General features: G+C 48.7%; 1 protein-coding gene across 4 annotated transcripts in view; it reads left to right on the top strand.

Annotated features, from left to right (window-relative positions):
* LOC111154305 (zinc finger protein 236) overlaps window positions 1–19,106 on the top strand; it is a 103,896-nt gene that overhangs the window by 27,864 nt on the left and 56,926 nt on the right. For all 4 annotated transcript variants that reach the window (XM_022513818.1, XM_022513817.1, XM_022513816.1 and 1 more), the window contains 5 exons: window positions 513–656; window positions 2,003–2,206; window positions 3,084–3,312; window positions 16,608–16,880; window positions 18,069–18,272. In XM_022513818.1, the coding sequence (XP_022369526.1) occupies window positions 513–656; window positions 2,003–2,206; window positions 3,084–3,312; window positions 16,608–16,880; window positions 18,069–18,272 (1,054 nt within the window). The remainder of the gene's footprint in view (window positions 1–512; window positions 657–2,002; window positions 2,207–3,083; window positions 3,313–16,607; window positions 16,881–18,068; window positions 18,273–19,106) is intronic.

Here is a 19,106-nt window from a genome sequence, read left to right as displayed (position 1 = left end):
ATATTTTCTGGATGCCTGGAGGCGCCGCTTCATTTCCGTCCTCTCTAGGGTCCCGTGTTGGCTTCACCGTAGTTGTACAACGTGGTTGCCGGTGCGGAGCACCGGAACCGTGATGAGCACTCACATGGCGTGTGGCCCGGCGCGGCTCGTAGCGTAGAGACTTAGATGGCTGCTCACACTGGGTCGCGCCGGGCGCACTGCTGAGAAACTGGGAACCTGACTCGGGCATCTTATTGTCACCAAATTACAACAACTGGAAGCTGTGTCTTCTTACTTCCGAACCTGTTCTAATTTATAGAAGACTGAAATTTCCATTGATTTCACACTGGCAAGGCAGGTGAGGACTTGGGTCATGATGTTGGAGGCGTCCGGTTTGAAAGAAGAAGTAATGTTACATGGTTACGTTGTTCCTGCTGCTTATCATGGACGGTAACTGAGGATTGGCTCTAATTTAAGTATTTTTATCTAAAGGTTAATTGTAAAACATGGTTTTTTCTCTTTTGTCCTTTAAGGTCAAGAATGGCCCCACGTATAACTGTACCGAGTGCAGTTGTGTGTTTAAAAGCCTCGGGAGCTTGAACACCCACATCAGCAAGATGCACGTGGGCGGGGCGCAGAACCCCGCGGGCCCCGCGGAGACGGCTCACGTGCTAACGGTGCGTCTGGCCAGCGCCGCGCGGGGCCCCTGCCGCCGGATCGGTTATCTTGGTCGTGACCTTTCAGGGGGAATATTCCTTAGAATATCTAGCACCACAGATGTGCTGTGAGCATCTTCTTTAGGGTGAAAGGAGGAAGTAAGGGATTTACTTGTTTTTTTAATGAGCTAAGGAGAATTGATCTTTTTAAACTTCAGAATCGTATCAGCTGGTCCTGATGCATGGACTGTCATCGAGCCAGGGAAAATCACCCAAAATGCAATGATGAATTTAGGAGACTGTGCTACCTGCGGTGCTGTTGATGATTCCTGTTGGATCATCGTTATCCCTGTGGGATGACTTAAGAATCAGTTATCCTTTCAAAATAACATTTCTTAAAAAAATAATATTTTCCCACGTCTCAGGGGACAGTAGGAATGTTTTCCTGAGGCTGTGCCCTTTTGGGAAACTACTCTGTGTAAAATTGTGTGACACACACCGCCACGCTTGCATTCAGGCTCTGGTGGGAGTCTCGAGTGTGGCCTTGTCTGTTCGCTCTCAGCCCCTCGCAGCTGGTGGGGAGCCCCACGTCCCGGCGCGGAGAGCGGACGCTGCATTAGCCTGCGCCCGAGAGCCGGCTGGCAGGTGGGTGGCTGGTGTCGTCGGCACCTACCTCCCACTGGCGCGGAAACTCGTGTTTAGTCTCAAGCACCACGTTCTCGTTTACGACTGTGTTCTCCTCTCTCACGACAGTGGCAGCTTCACGTGGCTCCTCACCCTACTCCGGAGCAGGAGTCCCCGTGCCATAGACCCGCCCCGGGGGGTGGGCCCTGTGTCCACCTGCGTGCGTCACACAGTGCTGGCTCTGATTTGCACCGTCTTTCCGAGTGGCGCTTCAGACCCGGAGCGCCTGGGCGGTCAGAGCGCTTCTCTCCTTGGCTGTGGCTTTCCCGAGCACTTATGCTACCGGGGCCCCTGTTTTCCAAGTTTCCTGAATTATGTTGGCCACAGTGGTTTCTCTCTTATTTGGGGACCCTTTTGTTTCTGTGTTTTACTGGACAGGAGGGAAGGTGAGGCCTGTGAGCTCGCACCCCCACATTGGGCTGGTCGTCTTTCCTGACACTCAGGAAGCCTTTGAGACGTGCAGTGGGACAGTTCATTCAATACGTTCCTTTAGGAACCCATGTTGTGCTTTGTGTAAAAATCAGTGAGGCGTTTTATTTAAAATCTGTGTTTGGGATATTGTTAGATTTTAATGGTTGTAAGGAAGATGAGCCTATTCCTTTCTTTCTGTTTTTGTTCTTTTAAATTGAAGTACAAATGAATGCACTTCTTACATTTTCAATGACCATGTCGCTGCGTTTCAGGCCACGCTGTTTCAGACGTTACCTCTCCAGCAGACAGAAGTCCACGTGACGTCTGCGTCGAGCCAGCAGAACTCCCAGGCTGTGACGGACGTCATCCAGCAGCTGCTGGAGCTCTCAGAGCCGGGGCCAGCGGAGTCCAGCCAGCCCCCGCAGCCCGGCCAGCAGCTCAGCATAACCGTGGGCATCAACCAGGACATCCTGCAGGTGAGGCTCTCGGTCCGTGCCCGAGCCTGGGTATCGTTCCTGGAAGACGAATAGGCAGGGCTTGTCCAAGGAAAGGAATCGTCCTTAAATACACGTCCCAGTTGAAAATGTTCTTTTCGAACAAAATATGTTCATGGACAGTGCAGAATTCTGAACAGTTAATCTATAAATTTAAAAAACAGTTTAAAACTTAATTTTTTCTCCAGCTGATTTAGTTGAAAAGAACAGGCTTTTCAGAACTTCCTTGTATCTCCTGTCAGTATTGGAGCGAGTCGGTCTGCCTCTCATAGCAGCATGCGAACGGGCCGCATCCACGTGGGAGAGGAGGAGAAGGAGACAGGGCAGAGCACACTTTTCTGAGTTTGCTCTCCTGGCCCAGCTTTAGCCTCAGCTCTTTCTTTGATTTGCAAACAGAGCCGGCCAGCCTTCTCCTCCCTGTTTAGTGATCAGTTGTAAAAACTAACCTGTCGCCTCCCTGTGCCTTTGGGGTAACAAGTTGGTGTAAGGAGTCTTGGGGTGCGTGACAGCCGAGGTCTTAAGGGTGGTTGAAGCCACTGTAATTTAACACAGTTTGGTTTAGAGATAACCAAAGAGGTCTAAGGTCAGATTTCTAAATGTCAAGTTAATTAATTCCAATCCCTTTTAGTTACCGTACTGCATTTTGGGTGGAAGTGAGCTGTCAGCTTCCAGAGGGGACATTTCGGCTTCAGAGAGTCGAAAAGTCTAGCTTGTAAATGGCGGTTGGCAGGGCCGAGTTGTGCAGCTAGTAGGGCACAGTTAGAACCCTGGGCAGAGCCTTGTTGCGTCTTTGTCATTGATTTTGGCAGGCTGCACTGGGCCTCCCACCTGCTAACCTGTTAGTTTTGTTCTGTCTTAGCAAGCCTTAGAAAACAGTGGGCTGTCTTCAATTCCAGCTGCCGCGCATGCTCACGACACCAGCCGCGCCAGGACGCCCTCCGCGCAGGTGCCAAGTCTGGACGCTCCTCACCCTTCGAGTGAGCAGACCCACCCCACAGACGCAGAGCAGGAAAAAGAGCAAGAAAGCCCAGAGAAGTTGGATAAAAAAGAAAAAAAAATCATAAAGAAGAAATCGCCGTTTCTACCTGGTAATGTGAATGTGCTTTAAGGGTCAGACATTTGGGGCGGGGGTGCTTATTTTTCCTTTCGAAGGCGATACGCTTGTTGACTGCTCTGACAGTATCGACTTATTTGTTTGATATTTGAAAACCTCAGCAGTTGCAAACTTTGGGCTGCCTGTTCCCTGTGAGCGGCGTCTCTTCCTGCCAGTCCCCAGGCTTACTCCTGGGTCGTCGTGGCTGCTCCTTCCCGCAGCCGCGTTCTGGCCACTTTTGTCCCCTGCTTTGCCACCGCACTGCCATCTCCTGACTTGTAAGCATGGCTCCGGGGCCGGACCTTCGGCCGTTTCCCCTCAGCACTCCCCTCTGGCTCCGTGGTGTCTGTGAGCTCTTGGTAACCTGGCCCGGGGGCATGGCCAGGCCTGCCCTGGACTGACGGCACAGTGTGGCCCGGCTCCCGCGCTGTCCGGGCAGGCACGCGCCTCCAGGGCCATCCTTCCCACAGGCTTTCTGTGCCGGGGGTGTCTTCTTCCTCCCCTTTCTCCCGCTGTCTCGGAGAGCTCTGGTGGACACTGAGGGCAGCACTTAGAGGACACTCGGGCTTGCCCTTTCTCCTCTCAGCACTCGCAGCACTCGCAGTGTTTCCGCCCCGCAGGCCCCCGCCTGGACCGCTGTCTGCCTGGATATAGTCTCTTCGTCTCTGGCTCCCCTGTGGGCTAACGCGTGTGGCTCTCACACGGGGCCGGGCCTCACTACATCTTCCCTGAATGCGATCGGTTTCTGTCTTTTGGGCAACAGTGTCCTCTGGAAGTGTTTTCTCGGCGATTCTGACCGTTCTGCTTCCCCCAGGTCTTGGGGAGCGAGTGCCGTCTTGCTGCGAGGCATGGAATGACCGACGCTGTCATCGCCGCAGACACTCCTGAGCACGTCTCCTTGCAGTGCTGACGTGGCTGTGAGACCCTTGTCTCCACCACAGACCATGGCAGTTCTGCTCCCCTTGTCCCCTCGATCTGCCCCTCGTCCCAGGGGAAGCACGGGGGGATGGGATTGAAGCAGTTTATCCTCTGGTTGTTCCTGGTGTCCGGAGAGGAAGGAAGGGGAAGGGCACCCCTCCCACATGTGTCTGTTCACTCTCTGAAGCCTTCTGGCCGAGAGCTTATCTCGTGATGGTTTTGAATACCTGCTTCACGTGCGCCCAGTAAGTGCGTGGGAATTTCCAGCCTGGGGAGTGCGTGGCTGCGGCCCTAGTCACTGGGCTCCAACCCTCGAAGGCGCTCCGACCAGGCTGTGGGCGGCTCAGGCTTCTCCCAGTGGGAGGCGGGACCTGACTTCTGCGGAATCCCGAGCAGCAGGGGCCCCGGATGGAGGATGGCGTGCTCCATCCTGAGTGTTAGGTGTGGGGTTCAGAGTGGGGTTACCATCCACGTACGCGGGGTTTGCCTGGGGCGCGCTCTGCCTGCAGAGTGTGCGGAGGTCACGGCCCTTCGTTTTGGAGCCGACTGAGTCCGTGAAACACACCACGCGCTACTGAGCTCGTTTATGCAGCTCTGCCGGATTCCAGACCCACTGGACGAGTGGACGAGTTCAGAGCCAGCATTTTCTCTCTGTGATCCCTCACGAGAGGGTTCCTGGGGCCGCGCTTCTATAGAAAGAGATTTCTGATGATGAAAACTTCTCAGGGAGCTGGACACATTTGTGTAGGGACTGTTTCTGGAACTCGCGGTGCAAGGGGGGCTGAGGGCTGTCAGATACCCCGAGGAGACCATGAGCACAGCCTCTTTGGAGCGGCTTCTGATTCCCCTTGATTGTGTGTCCCCGCTTGTGCGCCCCGTGCCGCTGGCGCCGTCACTACTCGGCTGACGTAGTTCAGTGAAAGGGAGGGTTTTTAGTAGACTTTGGTTTCTTATTTCAAGAGGTATTTTCCGTATGCATTCAAAATTTAACAAATGCTTTTATATTTTCCATATAACTTAGGACATATAGATCTTTAAAACTAAACAAAGTTCGAAATTTATCGTGTGAAATATTGGCTCTTTGAAGTCACAGAGAAAGGTGTTTCGGAAAGCTGGTGACTTCCTCCTTTAAGGATGACAATGGTATAGCTGTTCTGTGTGGAAATCTTTCTTCAGACCACAGAGATTTTGCCTTCTTAGACCAGACTGTGATGGGGAACATGTAGCCTGAATGTGGCTCCCGTTCTGCTGTGGCCCGCTGCGGCACGTGGCCCTTCCGGTCAGTGGCCTTGGAAGCGGTGCTCACTGCCCCTCGAGTGTTGGCTCCAGGTCTCTGTACCTGCCCTGCTCCTGCTTTCTTACTCTGCTGCGGGTGACCTTGACATTTCTGGGGCTCTGGTCAGTCATGACCTTAATCACTGCCAAAGAATTAGGTATAAAGTCATTCTTGGTAAGAACCTTAGCAAACATTGTACTTTTTCTAAAACTAACATGCATGAACACTCTGGGATTTTAGGTCTACTTTGAATAATTCAAGAGACTGATACTTTCTTTTCAGTCCTGCTTTCTTCCTCTTTGGAGGATGTGTGTTATGAATAAAGAGTTCCTGTATTCATAGTTCAGCTAAATTACTTGTTACTTTGTATTATGCTTTTGTATAATACAGTATAGAAAACTTTAAGAGGACTCATTCATGTGAGCGTAGTTGGATTAAGTTTGAAAATTCCATGGTTTGTCTCATTTGTGTATAATTCTTTGATAGTAAAATATTCAGAGCTTATGAGATTTTCTTTAGGTTTTGTTTTGAATTATTTGTCATTTATAGTTATATATACATATTATTTTTACTTAAGACCTTTAATTTTTTTTTAATGGTAATGTGTCTTGAAGCTGAGTCCCCATTCGTACTAAATATAATGCAGTGCGGGTATGAAGTGCTAGGAAGACGGCCAGCTCGGAGGTGCTGGTGGTCCGCACGTGGGCAAGGCGCAGCAGAGACAGCAGTGAGCGGCCACAGAGGCCTATTATTAGTGGAAGATGTGCCCTGAGTTTCGAGGTAGGAGACATCCGCGGGCCACAGTGAGACAGTAAGAGCTCTGCTGAGTTGGAAGGGGGAGAGCCCAGTACTCCTGGAAATGGGAGGGAAGCACAGGAGTTTTCAGTGAGAGATGCGCGTGGTGGAGAGCGTTCCGCTCCAAGGGCCATTGTGACGGTTTCATTTTGTGTGTTTTTCTGTATTAACAATTGTTTTACACACTCCTAGTTTTAAATACAGTTGATATATCACTAACATTTTCTGCAAATGGAATGATAAGGGAGACGCCTGCTTCCTCCTCCCTCTCTCTGTCTACCTCTCTGCCTACTTGTGATCTGTCAAATAAATAAATAAAAAAATCTTAAAAAATGGAACGATAAGGGTGTGTTTGGTTGTAGTCACACATATACAGAACTCCACTGCGCAGGGCCTGAGAGCACAACCGAGGTGCTCCTGTCACCCGTCTGAGCCTTTAGGAGGGTCCTGGAGGGTCATGTACTGTCTCCACAGAGATCCTGTCTTTTCTTGACTGATGTGTTGAACTTCTGTATACGGTCTGGACCTTCTTTGTTAATTTATGTATTTCAAATACCTTTTCCAGAAGTAGCTTCTCTTTTCACTCTTGTTAAGATGTCTTTTGATGAATAGATGAATAGAGATTTTTACTTCAATGCAGTTGTCTTGATGGTATAAGTGTTTTGTGTGAAAATCTTTCTAAAGGTCAGGAGGATTTTATCTTCTTAGACTAGAGCACGATCTTTGTAACAGCCTTTTCTTGATGATTCAGAATCATAATTTTATGATTGTGCTGTGCCCTGGTTGCCTTCTGTTCTCTTCCTTCAGTCTTTTCTTTATAGTTCGTGTGTTCTGTGTTTCGTGTAAGAAGTTTTTCCTTTACCCACATTGAATTCTCCCCTATTTGTTTTTTTTAAGTAAGTGACGGAACTTGAACTCACAATCCTGAGATGAAGACCTGAGCTGAGTTGCTTAAGTGACTGAGCCCCCTAGGCGCCCCTGAATTCTCCCATATGTTCTAACAGAAGTATTAGAACTTTGGCTTTACATTCAGTTCATTAGTTTATTTGGACTTTATTTTTATGCATAAGAGGTGGGATTGGAATCTTATTTATCCCTAGGTGGTAACTAGTCGTCTGGCAGCACGTTGTGGAAAGTCTGTGTCTCTGATACGTAATACCGGGTTTGTGGAGATCTGGTTTTTGTCTGTGTGTGGCTAAGCCCTGGGTTTGTAACTGTGCCCACGTGTCTGTCCGTGCGGGCACCACGCGCTGTCTCTGTCATTTCAAGTAGCTCTTGAAATCAGCAAGGGTGGGTCTTTATTTTTCATTCTCTTTCAGATTATCTTGGTCTTGGTTAGACGAAGTTGGTTTCTGTAAAATACAGCGTTTTTATGTCTATGAACATATTTCTCTTCCTGCTGGTGTCTCTTGTTACGTAAAGCTCTTGCAAGTCTTCTCAGACTTATTCTTTTATCTTTTTGTCTCTGTAAACTCCTTGTATGTTGTAGGTTTTGTTTGCTGTAGGTATATAGGAAGATAATTGGCTTCATAGACTGATCATGAATCTAGCAACCAATGAATTTCTGTTGTTCATTGTAGCCGTTTGGAGATTACGTTGGCTTTTCCACGTAGATACTAGATTGTTTATGAATAATGACATTTTTCCTCTTCTTGGAACATTGGTGTGGACCTCTGCCTGTGCTGTGGAGAGTGGTCCGCTGCCGTCCCGACTCTGGGGACGGTTCTAAAGTTTCATGGTGGAAACGCGTGACTCTTGGCTTTTCACAGAAGCTCTCGGATTTGGGAGGCTGCCTTCCCTTGCTGGTTTGCTTAGGCTTTTTGTTTTCTTCCTCATGTTGAATATTATCAAATGCCTTTTCTTTCTCTTTTGCTATGATCATATGTTTTTCTCTTTTAACCTCTGAGGGGGTAAATCACAGTGATTGATGGATTAATGGCGAGCACGCTGTGTCTTCAGTCCGGGCCTCCATGTTGCTCTGGCTTTTCTCTCTTCCCCTTCCCTCTCCCTCTCTTTTTCCCTTTTTTTTTTCTTTAAGACACATTTTTAAATTTGCTTGGCCAATATTCTTTTTTTCAATTTGACTTAATAAAATACACTTTTTTATTGAAAAATGAATAATTTCAGTACTTACTTTTAAATCAGTTAAATTATAAAACCGTTCTCTTTTCTAAAATTGCACAGGTGTTAAAATGTGAAATACTATCTAGAAAACGTTACTTTTGGCTACTGTACTCTCCTCACACTTGTACAGCATTGTTCTGTGTAACGATTTGAGTTGGCCTGTAAGCGATTGCTCTTGCTGTCACTTGCTGTACTTAGGGAGAAACACACCTGTTTTACAGAAAAGTCATCATGCATATCCTGCAGGAAGCTCAAAGCAGTGTTGAAAAGCTGGGTGTGAATGGCACAGAAAAATTCCTTGTTTATCAGTCATTAACTGGGCTCCCTGGCGGGCACGGGGAGAGCAGCTGGGATGGCTTTGCTCTCTGGAGGGACACCTTTGAGTCATTTTTAAGAACTTCAGCGTCAGGCTTCTGGAGTGCTTCCAAAACTTCTGAGTAATTTCTGCAGCTCCCTGGGAGGGTAGGTGTTCTTGTTGAAGACCCAACACATTGGGCTCCCTTCCAGGCTGGCTGCAGCCATGGGTGGGGCCCGCCCGGCGTGCGTCTGTCCGGTCAGAGGCACGTTCTGCAGGTGCTGGGAGCCACGTGGAACAAAATCAGTGGGCCCTACTGGTCCATCTTCGCCTCACAGGAGCTGTACCAGCTTCCAGAGGGTGAGAGAGCGTGTTCTCTGCGCGGTGGGGTCTGGATATCGGACCGTTTCTTGGTAATGTGGACCTTGTTTGCTCCGACGGGCGCATCCCACCACTGCGGGAAGGCAGAGTGACCCCTCCCTGAAGCCTCAGAGGGGCTGCTGCTTCCCAGAGCCGTGCTCCAGAATCGCATGAAGCAGAGGCGTGACCGAACGTGGTATAAACAAGGAGTCCTGTGTCTTACTTTGCCCGTAATCTGTGCATGGATGAAAGGCATGAACTTCTGGAAGTCTTCTGCATCGGTCTTGGAGCGAGTGCTCGGAGGTGTTTGCGGCCAAGAGAGCGTCTTCCTCTGGGCAAGGGATTACGGGACGCAGGAAGGTGGGAGCCCCCCTTCTGAGTGTCCCTTCGGAAGGGACAGCGAGAACCGACACGAGTGTCCACGAGCAGGCCGGGTAACCTTCGCAACCGGCGCGTTGTTCTCATTCTGCTGTGGGAAGCTCTGTGGGCCCCACCGGCATGTCCAGAGCCTGCCTTCCGCCTGCTGGAAATGCGCGCCCTTCTTCCTCTCGGCCAGCTCGGGTCTCCTGAGGCATCTGAAGCTTCTCCACGAGCCGCAGTCGGGCGATGATGCCCCGAAGGCCTGGTTGCTTTCTGCTGCGGGAGCCCCTGCAGCAGCGGCATTCCGGCTCCGTCCCAAGCACGGGAGCGGTCGCAGCGGCTTCTGGGGACTGGTCCCCGTTCTCCGGTGCTCAGCACTCTGATGAATCCCGTCTTCCACTCACAATATCCTCAGGGAGAAGGTTCCTTTGTTTGTCGGGAGGTTCGACGAGTCTAGGAAGCAGGTAGGCGGTTCTGCTTGTACTTTTGCACCAGAAGCCCCAGACGCCGGTGACCCAGCACGGCCGTCGGCACGTGAGGGTGTGCCGGCTCCACAGCGGAAGCCTCCGTGTCTAGCCACGGTTTCGAAGAGCTCGGTCTCTGCCGAGCGCACTAACCGCCCCAACCCAACGCCCGTCCTGAGCGCAGAGCGCGGGCTGGGGAAGCGCCGTGGGAGGGGGCGCGGCGACGCTGGGAGAGCTCTGGCCGCCGCAGGAGCCCCGGAAGAGGGGTTTACGCTGCCTGACTTCTGCCCAGCCGCAGACCGCGCGGCGCTGGGGAGGCCGGCCATGCCCGGCACGGGCGCCGGCTGTCACCTGCAGACGTGGCTTCATCTCCACCCTTGTTCCCAGGCTCCGAGTTCTGCGTTGCATCTGGCGCCGCAGCCTGTGTGTCACCGTCTGCCACCCCGAGCGCCGTGGGCAGCTTCCGGATGTGAGGGGACCCTAGGAAACCTGGTTGGGTTGGAGGAGACGCCGTCGCCATCATGAGTCGGAGCCTTGGCCCGGTACCAGCCCCGTCTCCCTGCGCCTCATGGAGTCCAGCCTGGCCCGGCCGCTGTCCCCTCCCGGTTCCGGCCGAGAGTCTAGCCGGGGGGTCAGTGGCAGCCCCTGATCGGTGCTGAGAGGCCAGGTGACTGGGAGCAACTGTCCACGAGGCTCATTTTGTCCACAGTCTCCTTGTTCGTGAGCCGTGCCAAGGGTGTGGCCACATGGCTCTTCCTGGGCCAGTCTGCTGGCCAGTGGCCCACGAAGTCCGTCGCTGGCCGCGCGAGGGACCTTCGCCCACCCACTCGAGGGCGCTGACATGTCACTGCTGAGCACGCCCTGACGCGTTTGTAAGACATGGTGGCTCGACGCCACCAGTGTGCAGGGTTCCACGGCGAGCTGGTTCGAGCATCCCGTAGCCTACCCTGCATGTGCTGCGTTGGGACCCAGCCGCTGAGGACTCGGCCACGTCGTGGAGTACTCGGTGACAGGAGTGAGGGAGACGTGGCTGCTTTACTGCATTCGCAGGCGGGCTCTGGAGCTCCGGCATCTGCACCCAACCCACAGGATGCGCGCGTCCCCCCAGTGGCTGCTGCTGAACAACAGTTCGGTCTGAGGATGGGCATTTAACTTGGTGTTTCGCTGCTTGAAAGAGAGCGATGTTCTGGGCCTGTCGTCTGTCCCAGGGCGGGAGCCTCTGTGTGCACCTGCGGCTCCTGGGGAAATCTGTAGTTGCTGGAGAGCAGCCAAGCCCCTATGTCTGGGGTCCGGGCCAGCACGTGGATGCGGCCCCAGGAGAGCCCGTCCGTCCATCCCCACTGCTGAACTCCGGGTTCTCTGAGTACAGGGGGTGCCCTCTGGTCCCACTGACCACTCAGCAGGTGTCTTCCTGTCACTCAGTCCTGCCTCCCGCCAGCAAGGCGGGGTCCCGTCCCCTTGTCATCCTCGTTTTCCACCACGGCCGCAGCGGATGTCGGAGATGGAACTGGCTGCGTCCCCAGGACCTGCCCTTGCGTGGAGTTGACTAAAGAGTGAGGAGGACACGCCCACGGGTCCTTCTTGAATTTCATTATTTCTCTCACTCATGTGCTTGATAACAGAGGAAAACAAAATCTGTGCGTATTTGAGCGAATTGTGGTCAGTGTCTTCGTTCTCCTCCGGTGGCACAGCTCTCGTGGCACAAAGTTTCTCTGGTGTCTTACCCCGTCTGTCTCCAGCTCCAACTTGTGCTGGTCCCCACCTGCCGTCTCACACTCTGGCCACCGTGAACTTGAAGTTCCCGGAACGTCATACCTGGCTTTTGCTTCTTTGCCTGGTAAAAGTACTTCCGTCTAGGTCCTGCTGTCTTTCCAGGGTAGACTTTTTTTGGGCCAAGATTTATTTATTGATTGATTTTTACGTAATCTCTTCACCTGATGCGGCGCTCAGACCCAGCCCTGAGAAGAGGCGGCGCCTGCTCTTCCCACCCAGCCAGGCAGGCGTCCCTTGAAGGCAGGCGTTCTCCCGTGTTCCTACCCCCTGGGACGAATCTGCACGGTCTCGGCCCCGTCCACGAGCGCAGGTCCTGGCCCCGCACAGGTGGAGCTCTGTGTCCTTGGTCCCTGCAGAGGCAGGAGCAGGCCCGCAGTGGCACGGGGTGCGCAGAGAGTGCTCTCCTTGGAGTGGGGTTTCTGAGAAAACTGGAGATTTCCATATGTGCCTTGACTTTTCCACCGACTGGCACCTGACCTTGGGCAAGTCAGCTGACCTTGACAATGTCAGCTTTGGGGGCACTTGGTGGGCTCAGGAAGTAAAACCTGCGACTCTTGACCTTGGGATGACCTTGGGATGATCTCTATACCCCACTTTGGGTATAGAGAGGACTTAAAAAAAATACTTTAACAAAATAAAATGTCGGCTTTGTCGTCTTTGAAGTGGAGCAATGACCGGATAAGTGGGAGAGAACCGAGTGGGAGAAGCCGTGTAGGATAGCTCCTGACTCGTGGTAACCGACTGCCTGAAGGAAGACAGACACCTTAAAATTACTGTTCTCAATGGATAAGACTGGCTCATGTCACATAATTCAAAAGATCTAAAACAGTGTACAGTGAATGACCCCCTGTTTGTCCTTGTCCTCCACGTGCCCCTCTCCAGGGCCTGGGCGGCCATGGGGCTGTCTGTGTTTGTTAAACGAGCAAGGGCAATTATATTGTGCATTACATTGCGTTTTAGCAGGGTGCGGGCATACTCTGTATGTATATCTTTTTTGCAGTTTACTTTTTTTTCCACGTGATACCTTATTTTACTAAATGTCTAGGGATTGTTCCCTTTCATGGATAAGTAATTATTTAGGTTGTTTGCAGGCTTTGCTAATATAAGCGATAATAAACTGATACAAATCCTTCGACTCTATGAACTTCAGTGTGCCGCACTGTCCGGTGCTCACGGGACTGTCACCAACAGGACGGCGATAAAACTGATCCAGCCCACGGGACTCACTCGGACTTCATTGTTTGTGTCACTCACGTGCCTGATAACAACGGAAAAGAAGTCTGTGCATATTTGAAAAATTGTGGTTGATACTGCTGCTTTTCCTTCCGTGCAACTGTGTCTGTCTGTTCTCCGGACGACAGTAGGGCAGGGAGAGGGTACCTGTTTGCTCGTAGCCTTTTGAACGGGTTGTTATCCAAATCTGGAGGTCCTTTCTCCGCATTTGTAGGTTCAGAATGGTTTCTTACTGTGGTTTTAATTTCATTTCTCCTGTGAGGAGTCAAAGGTTGAGCAGCTTTTCATGTTAATAGTCCCCTGCGTTTTCTGTTAGCCGGCCGACTCCAGACTTTGATTTGCTGTAACATATTAGGGATGACAGGATTTTGAGAGCGTACATTCTCTTCTTATTTGTCTTTTTGAGTTAAAAGGGAGAAATGTTTTGTTTTTCCATAGCCAAATTTGTCATGGATTTTGAACTTGTATAATAGAGTTTGATGCTGACGTCATGGGAAATAACCTCTTTTATCCAGCACTTTCCTACCTTCGTATTTTAAACTAAATCTTTGACTCTGTTTTATTTTTTGTTCCCAGGCAGACACCTGCTGTCCACACACCATGACATTATGCCGTTCTTGACACCATGCCGTTCTTTACACCCACAGCCCTGTGCGCGTCTTGTCTGCGCTGTGTTCTGGGCACAGATCTGTCTGTATGCACGTGTTCTGGTACCTCTGTAGTGTGCCCTCGTAGCTAGCACACCTCGTTGTCCCCAGTTACGCTGTTTTCAACGTGCAGTTTTGACGATTTTCACATGCTTACTTTTTCATGTGTACTTTAGAATTGTCTTCCAAAGTTCCAGAACTCTAGTTTTTAAAAAATTCCTATTGGTATTTGTATATGTGATTTAACCAGTGAAAATTGATGTCCATAACTTTTCATCTTTGTACCAAAGAATGGAGTGTGTATTTCCATTTATTCAGATCTTTTCTTTGTATTTTTTTCATATTTTAGTAGTAATTTAAAATTTTCTTTTGGATTTTATTGGCTAGGAATGATGTTGATTTCCAAGTATTAAAATGTGGGCCTATTTCTTAGTTTCAGGTTTTTTAAGGCATATAATTGTATCATTTGTAAATAATGATTTTACCTTTTTCGTATAGTTTATACTGCATATTTCCATATCTTACCTAATTTCATTGGCGTGTATCACTAGAACACAATAAATTCATGGCAGGGAAAGTGGACCTTTTCTTGGCTATAATAGGATTCGCTTTCCTGTTTTCCTAAGTCAGATGTCGTACTGAGATGCGTTTATTTAGCTCCTCCTGATTTTAGACAGTTTTTTAAAAGTTAAGTCTAGATGTTAAATTTTAGGGGCGCCCGGGTGGCCCAGTGGGTTAAGCCTCTGTCTTCGGCTTAGGTCATGATCTCAGGGTCCTGGGATCGAGCCCCACATCGGGCTCTCTGCTCGGTGGGGAGCCTGCTTCCCCCTCTCTCTCTGCCTGCCTCTCTGCCTGCTTGTGATCTCTCTTAAATAAATAAAATCTTTTAAAAAAGTTTTAGCAATTGCCTTTTCATCTTGAAGATGATTTTAATATATGTTTTTCCTTTTAAATTCACTAATATGTTGGAAGAGGAAGGCAGTTGCCCAACACCAGAGAAAGTTGCCTTGCGGGAATGCAGATCTGGTTTTCCAGATCTTTCACTTTGTCAAAGAGGGTCGACTAGGATTTAATTTTTTTTTCCTAATAGTGTGTGGGCCAAACAAAGCATATGCAGGCCACATTTGGAGACATCTGTAGGGCTGCTAGTCTGTAATTTCTGTTCCAGTCCATTCCCAGAAATAATTAGAGCTCAGTGACATTTTTATGTTATGTCATTGTAGGTAATTAAAGACAAAGTTTTCATTTTTGTCCAGAAAAAACCTGATGGGGTGGGGATTTCCCAAGTTTGGCTGATACTATAGTTCTCCCACCTTTTTATACCTTGTTTTTCTGATTTGTCATAAGACCATGAGGTAATTATTGTACTTTTATGACTTACGATTTAATACCAATAGAGAAAATTTATTAAATTTCAGACTTCTGTAATATAAACAATATCACCATAAAATACTGTCTTTCTCTCCTTCTTAAAGCCACTTTCCTTATTTCTTACCCTTTTCCCTGTGATTTTTCCTGATTTCCATTGTGTCACTATTTTTATGCTCTTTTTTATTCTTTTACCTAACCTATGTTAGGAGTGAAAAGAGCATTATATTCAGGAAAATACATTTTCTTTCCTTATAGATTCACTTAACATAAGGAGAATTCCTTGCATTTACTAATAACAAAGAGAAGCAAACAAAAGATTTCCCCCCTAATAAAGCTCTGTCTGTATAGATATAGTTAAAAAGACAGTTAATATTTTCTGATGAATTTCATTACCTTGGCCACAATCTGTGTAATTTCAGGTGACTTCTTTACCTCATTGTAGATGTCTGTTTAACTTCAGATGAGATGAGTAAATCTAATAAAAAATTATAAAAGATAAAAAGTGATCCTGCTGAATTTTGTTTAAAAAATTTTTATAATTTAGAAATAATTTATTATGTTTCCCTAAGTTCTGCTTGTGATTTTTCTTCTGCTAGGGATAGTTTTACCTTTTATTTTTATTTATTTATTTATTTTTTTTGCTAGGAATAGTTTTAAACCTGATTGAAAGTTGAATAATAATACTTAAGATTAGGGGCGCCTGGGTGGCTCAGTGGGTTAAAGCCTCTGCCTTTGGCTCAGGTCATGATCCCAGGGTATGGGGATCGAGCCCCACATCAGGCTCTCTGCTAGGCGGGGAGCCTGCTTCCCCCTCTCTCTCTGCCTGCCTCTCTGCCTACTTGTGATCTCTGTCTGTCAAATAAATAATAAATAAAATCTTTAAAAAAATAATACTTAAAGTTACAAGAGTCTTTTATATTTGATCATGGACTCATATGTGTCGTACATACTGTTTCTTTGTCATACCTAGTTACAAGTACCTTTTTGCAGCATGAAAATTCCCCATCTCCTATTTCTTTCTTTCTCTATTTATTTGACAGACAGAGATCACAAGCAGGCAGAGAGAGAGAGAGAGAGGGTTGGGGAGAAGCAGGCTCACCGCTGAGCAGAGAGCCCGATGCGGGGCTTGATCCCAGGACCCTGTGATCATGACCTGAGCCGAAGGCAGAGGCTTATTAACCCACTGAGCCACCCAGGCGCCCCCCGCCCCCATCGTCTCCTAATTCCTTGCACATGTGTTGAATTTTGCTCACGACACCGGATCGGTTGCGACGGTGCTTATTCTGGCTTCTTCCTTCGCTCCGTGTTCTTGGAGCTGGTCGTGGAGTCCTCTGCTCGCATCTGCTTTTCCTCCCGTTCCCGACGGGCTGCGCTTGTGCCGCGACTGGTTTCTGTTCCCGTGTGGTTAGCGCTCTGACCTCTCACAGGCTGTGATTAGTGTCCTCATGGAGCTGGTCAGATTTTCTGAAGATTAAATCACAGTCTTCAGTGATTTCAGTGATCGTGGAAGTTTCAAGCTTTGTCATAACGGATCATCCATCTTCTGCGGTGGCAAGAAGCGTGTCGCCCCTCGTAGGGCCGGTGTGTTGTCCGACCCTAACCCTGGGGGGACATTCGGGTGCCTTCATTTCCGGTGCCAGCGCTGGGCTGTGTGTGATTCTCCCTTGGCTGCAGGTTCCATCCGCGAGGAGAATGGCGTGCGGTGGCACGTGTGTCCCTACTGCACCAAGGAGTTCCGGAAGCCGAGCGACCTGGTGCGCCACATCCGTATTCACACTCACGAGAAGCCCTTCAAGTGTCCCCAGTGCTTCCGGGCCTTCGCCGTGAAGAGCACCCTCACCGCTCACATCAAAACGCACACAGGCGTCAAGGCGTTCAAGTGCCAGTACTGCATGAAGAGCTTCTCCACGTCGGGGAGCCTCAAAGTGCACATTCGTCTGCACACAGGTACAGGGCGCTCGGGGGCGCGGGCTCCCTGGGTCTGGGGACCCTGGCTGCGGCCACGAGGGCTCCTGGTCCCGTGTGCGGGTTTGCCTTTCCCTTCCGGAGGCCGGGCTCGCAGCGCGTCCCGCATGGGGAGCCAGCGGCTCCGCGGGGGAGCAGGGAGCAGCACCACGCGGGGAGAAGCAAGTGGCCAGGAGACGGCTGCGTGGGGAGCTTGTGGGCCACCTCGTGTGCACGTGCAGGAGCTGGGCCTTTCTGTGGAAGGGACACCTCAGGAGGCTGGTGCGGAGGCCTTGGCCCCGAGGGAAAACCTGATACCTGCTCTACCGTTCCGATATTTTGTCATCGGTATTGAGGTCTGAAAACGTTCATATTTAGGCAGTAATTTTGTAATAGTTTTATTGAGGTGTAATTCACAAATCACAAACTTTACTCTTCAAGTGAATTCAGAATTCACTTTATTCAGAAATTGCGTGACCCCACCCAGCACCCAGCCGTCTGTTTTCAACCTTTTTACCCCCCTTCCCTCCTGCAAGGAGCCCCAGTCCCACTAGCGGTCACTTCCCCTATGGCCCGGGATTCCTGGGCCAAGCTGACCTTGGGGTGGAGATTTTAATGTTTTGTGTCGTTTGAGTTTTGTCCTGTGCCCTTCTTAGGAATCTCCAGTTTCATTTACTAGTGAAACTGTAAGGGAAGGAGAGCACTGATAATGGAGCCTTGTTCAGAGGAGCCCTTTTCTGTCGTTGTCAGTGGTGGCGGCTTTATTCCCGATGAGCAACAACCTGTCAAGCGCTCAGAGCTGCTGGTGCTGTCCAGACCCGGGTGTATTGGACCCCGGCGGCCTGTGTGGCGCGGACACTGTCGTTCCAGTTTACAGACGACGGCTTGAGAGAGTGCTGTCGCACACACTCCAGTATTCTTAGGGACCAAATATTTGAGTATCTTTTTTTATCTATTTAAGGTTTAAATATTTTACGATGCAACGTTAACAAATTCTTCTTTAAAATGCTCTTATGACATCTAAGTATGCAAACAAGGGAAGGTAACTCTCATGGATAACGTCCCTGAAATTACAAGCGTGACATGATGAATATTCAAATCAGTATCAAAATACTAGATTTTTATGTTGGCATTAATTGTTTAGATGTGTTTTCTTTAAATAATTCTGTGGTGTACTTTTATTTTTATTAGGGGTCAGACCTTTTGCTTGTCCTCACTGTGACAAAAAGTTTCGAACCTCAGGCCATAGGAAGACTCACATCGCTTCTCACTTCAAACACACGGAGTTAAGAAAGATGAGACACCAGCGTAAACCTGCAAAGGTTCGAGTCGGCAAGGCCAGCGTTCCAGTCCCCGACATTCCTTTGCAAGAGCCGATTCTCATAACTGACGTAGGTAAGATTCTCTCCCTCTTCGTACCGTGCAAGGATCATACAAATATTACGGTCTACATAGTTTTAAGCACGGTGTTAATGAAGTTTTTGTTCAGCGGTTTTGCTTTGTGGCCTAATATGTTCCACGATCAATATGAAAATCTTAGTTCTGTCTGAACTGTTGCTCAGATTGTGTTCTTGGTTAAGGAAGAAATGATGTGTGCAACTGAAGGTATTAGCATGTAAGTTCTCATTGAAGAAAAATTCTGCTTCAGTAGAGCTATCAGCATGGACAAGTGCTCTTTATGTGAAGTACACGGTGCCTTCTGTTATTTTTATATTAAGATCCCTACGCAGTACGGAACCGATTATTGTTGTATGGCTGCTTTAATCTTTGAACTGAAAAGAAAAAATTTCCAGCTTTTAAGGCTTTTTTAGTCTCAGTTATTATAATCAAGGTAAAGTACAATTTTGTTAACTGAAAAAGAAAATACATGTTTCTAAAAAGAAAACACTGCTTATGAGAATCTTCTGAAAAATGATTTTTGTAAGTGCTAAACAAAATTAAAGAAATTTCATTGAATTCTGTGCTAAAACTTTTCTTTTTGTGCAGTTCCTGTATTTCATTATGTCCCAGGCAATATAGTTCATAGTCTATGAACAAAATTAACATCAAAGTATAACTGAATATAAAGGTTAAATGGTATAAAGGGAGATATTTTAGATGAATATAAATTATAATCTGCTAATAAGATGATCAACAATCATGAATCTTTATTTAGGAGCATAGCATCAAGTATATAAACTAAGAAAAATTACAAGAAAAGAGAAATATTCAAATTCTAAACTATAGTGA

This window comes from Enhydra lutris, unplaced genomic scaffold (assembly GCF_002288905.1).
Source record: "Enhydra lutris kenyoni isolate GAN:26980312 unplaced genomic scaffold, ASM228890v2 scaffoldscaffold36, whole genome shotgun sequence".
Lineage (NCBI taxonomy): Eukaryota > Metazoa > Chordata > Mammalia > Carnivora > Mustelidae > Enhydra > Enhydra lutris.
The sequence above is the reverse complement of the archived record's forward strand: the minus strand, read 5'-3'. Positions and strand labels throughout refer to the sequence as shown.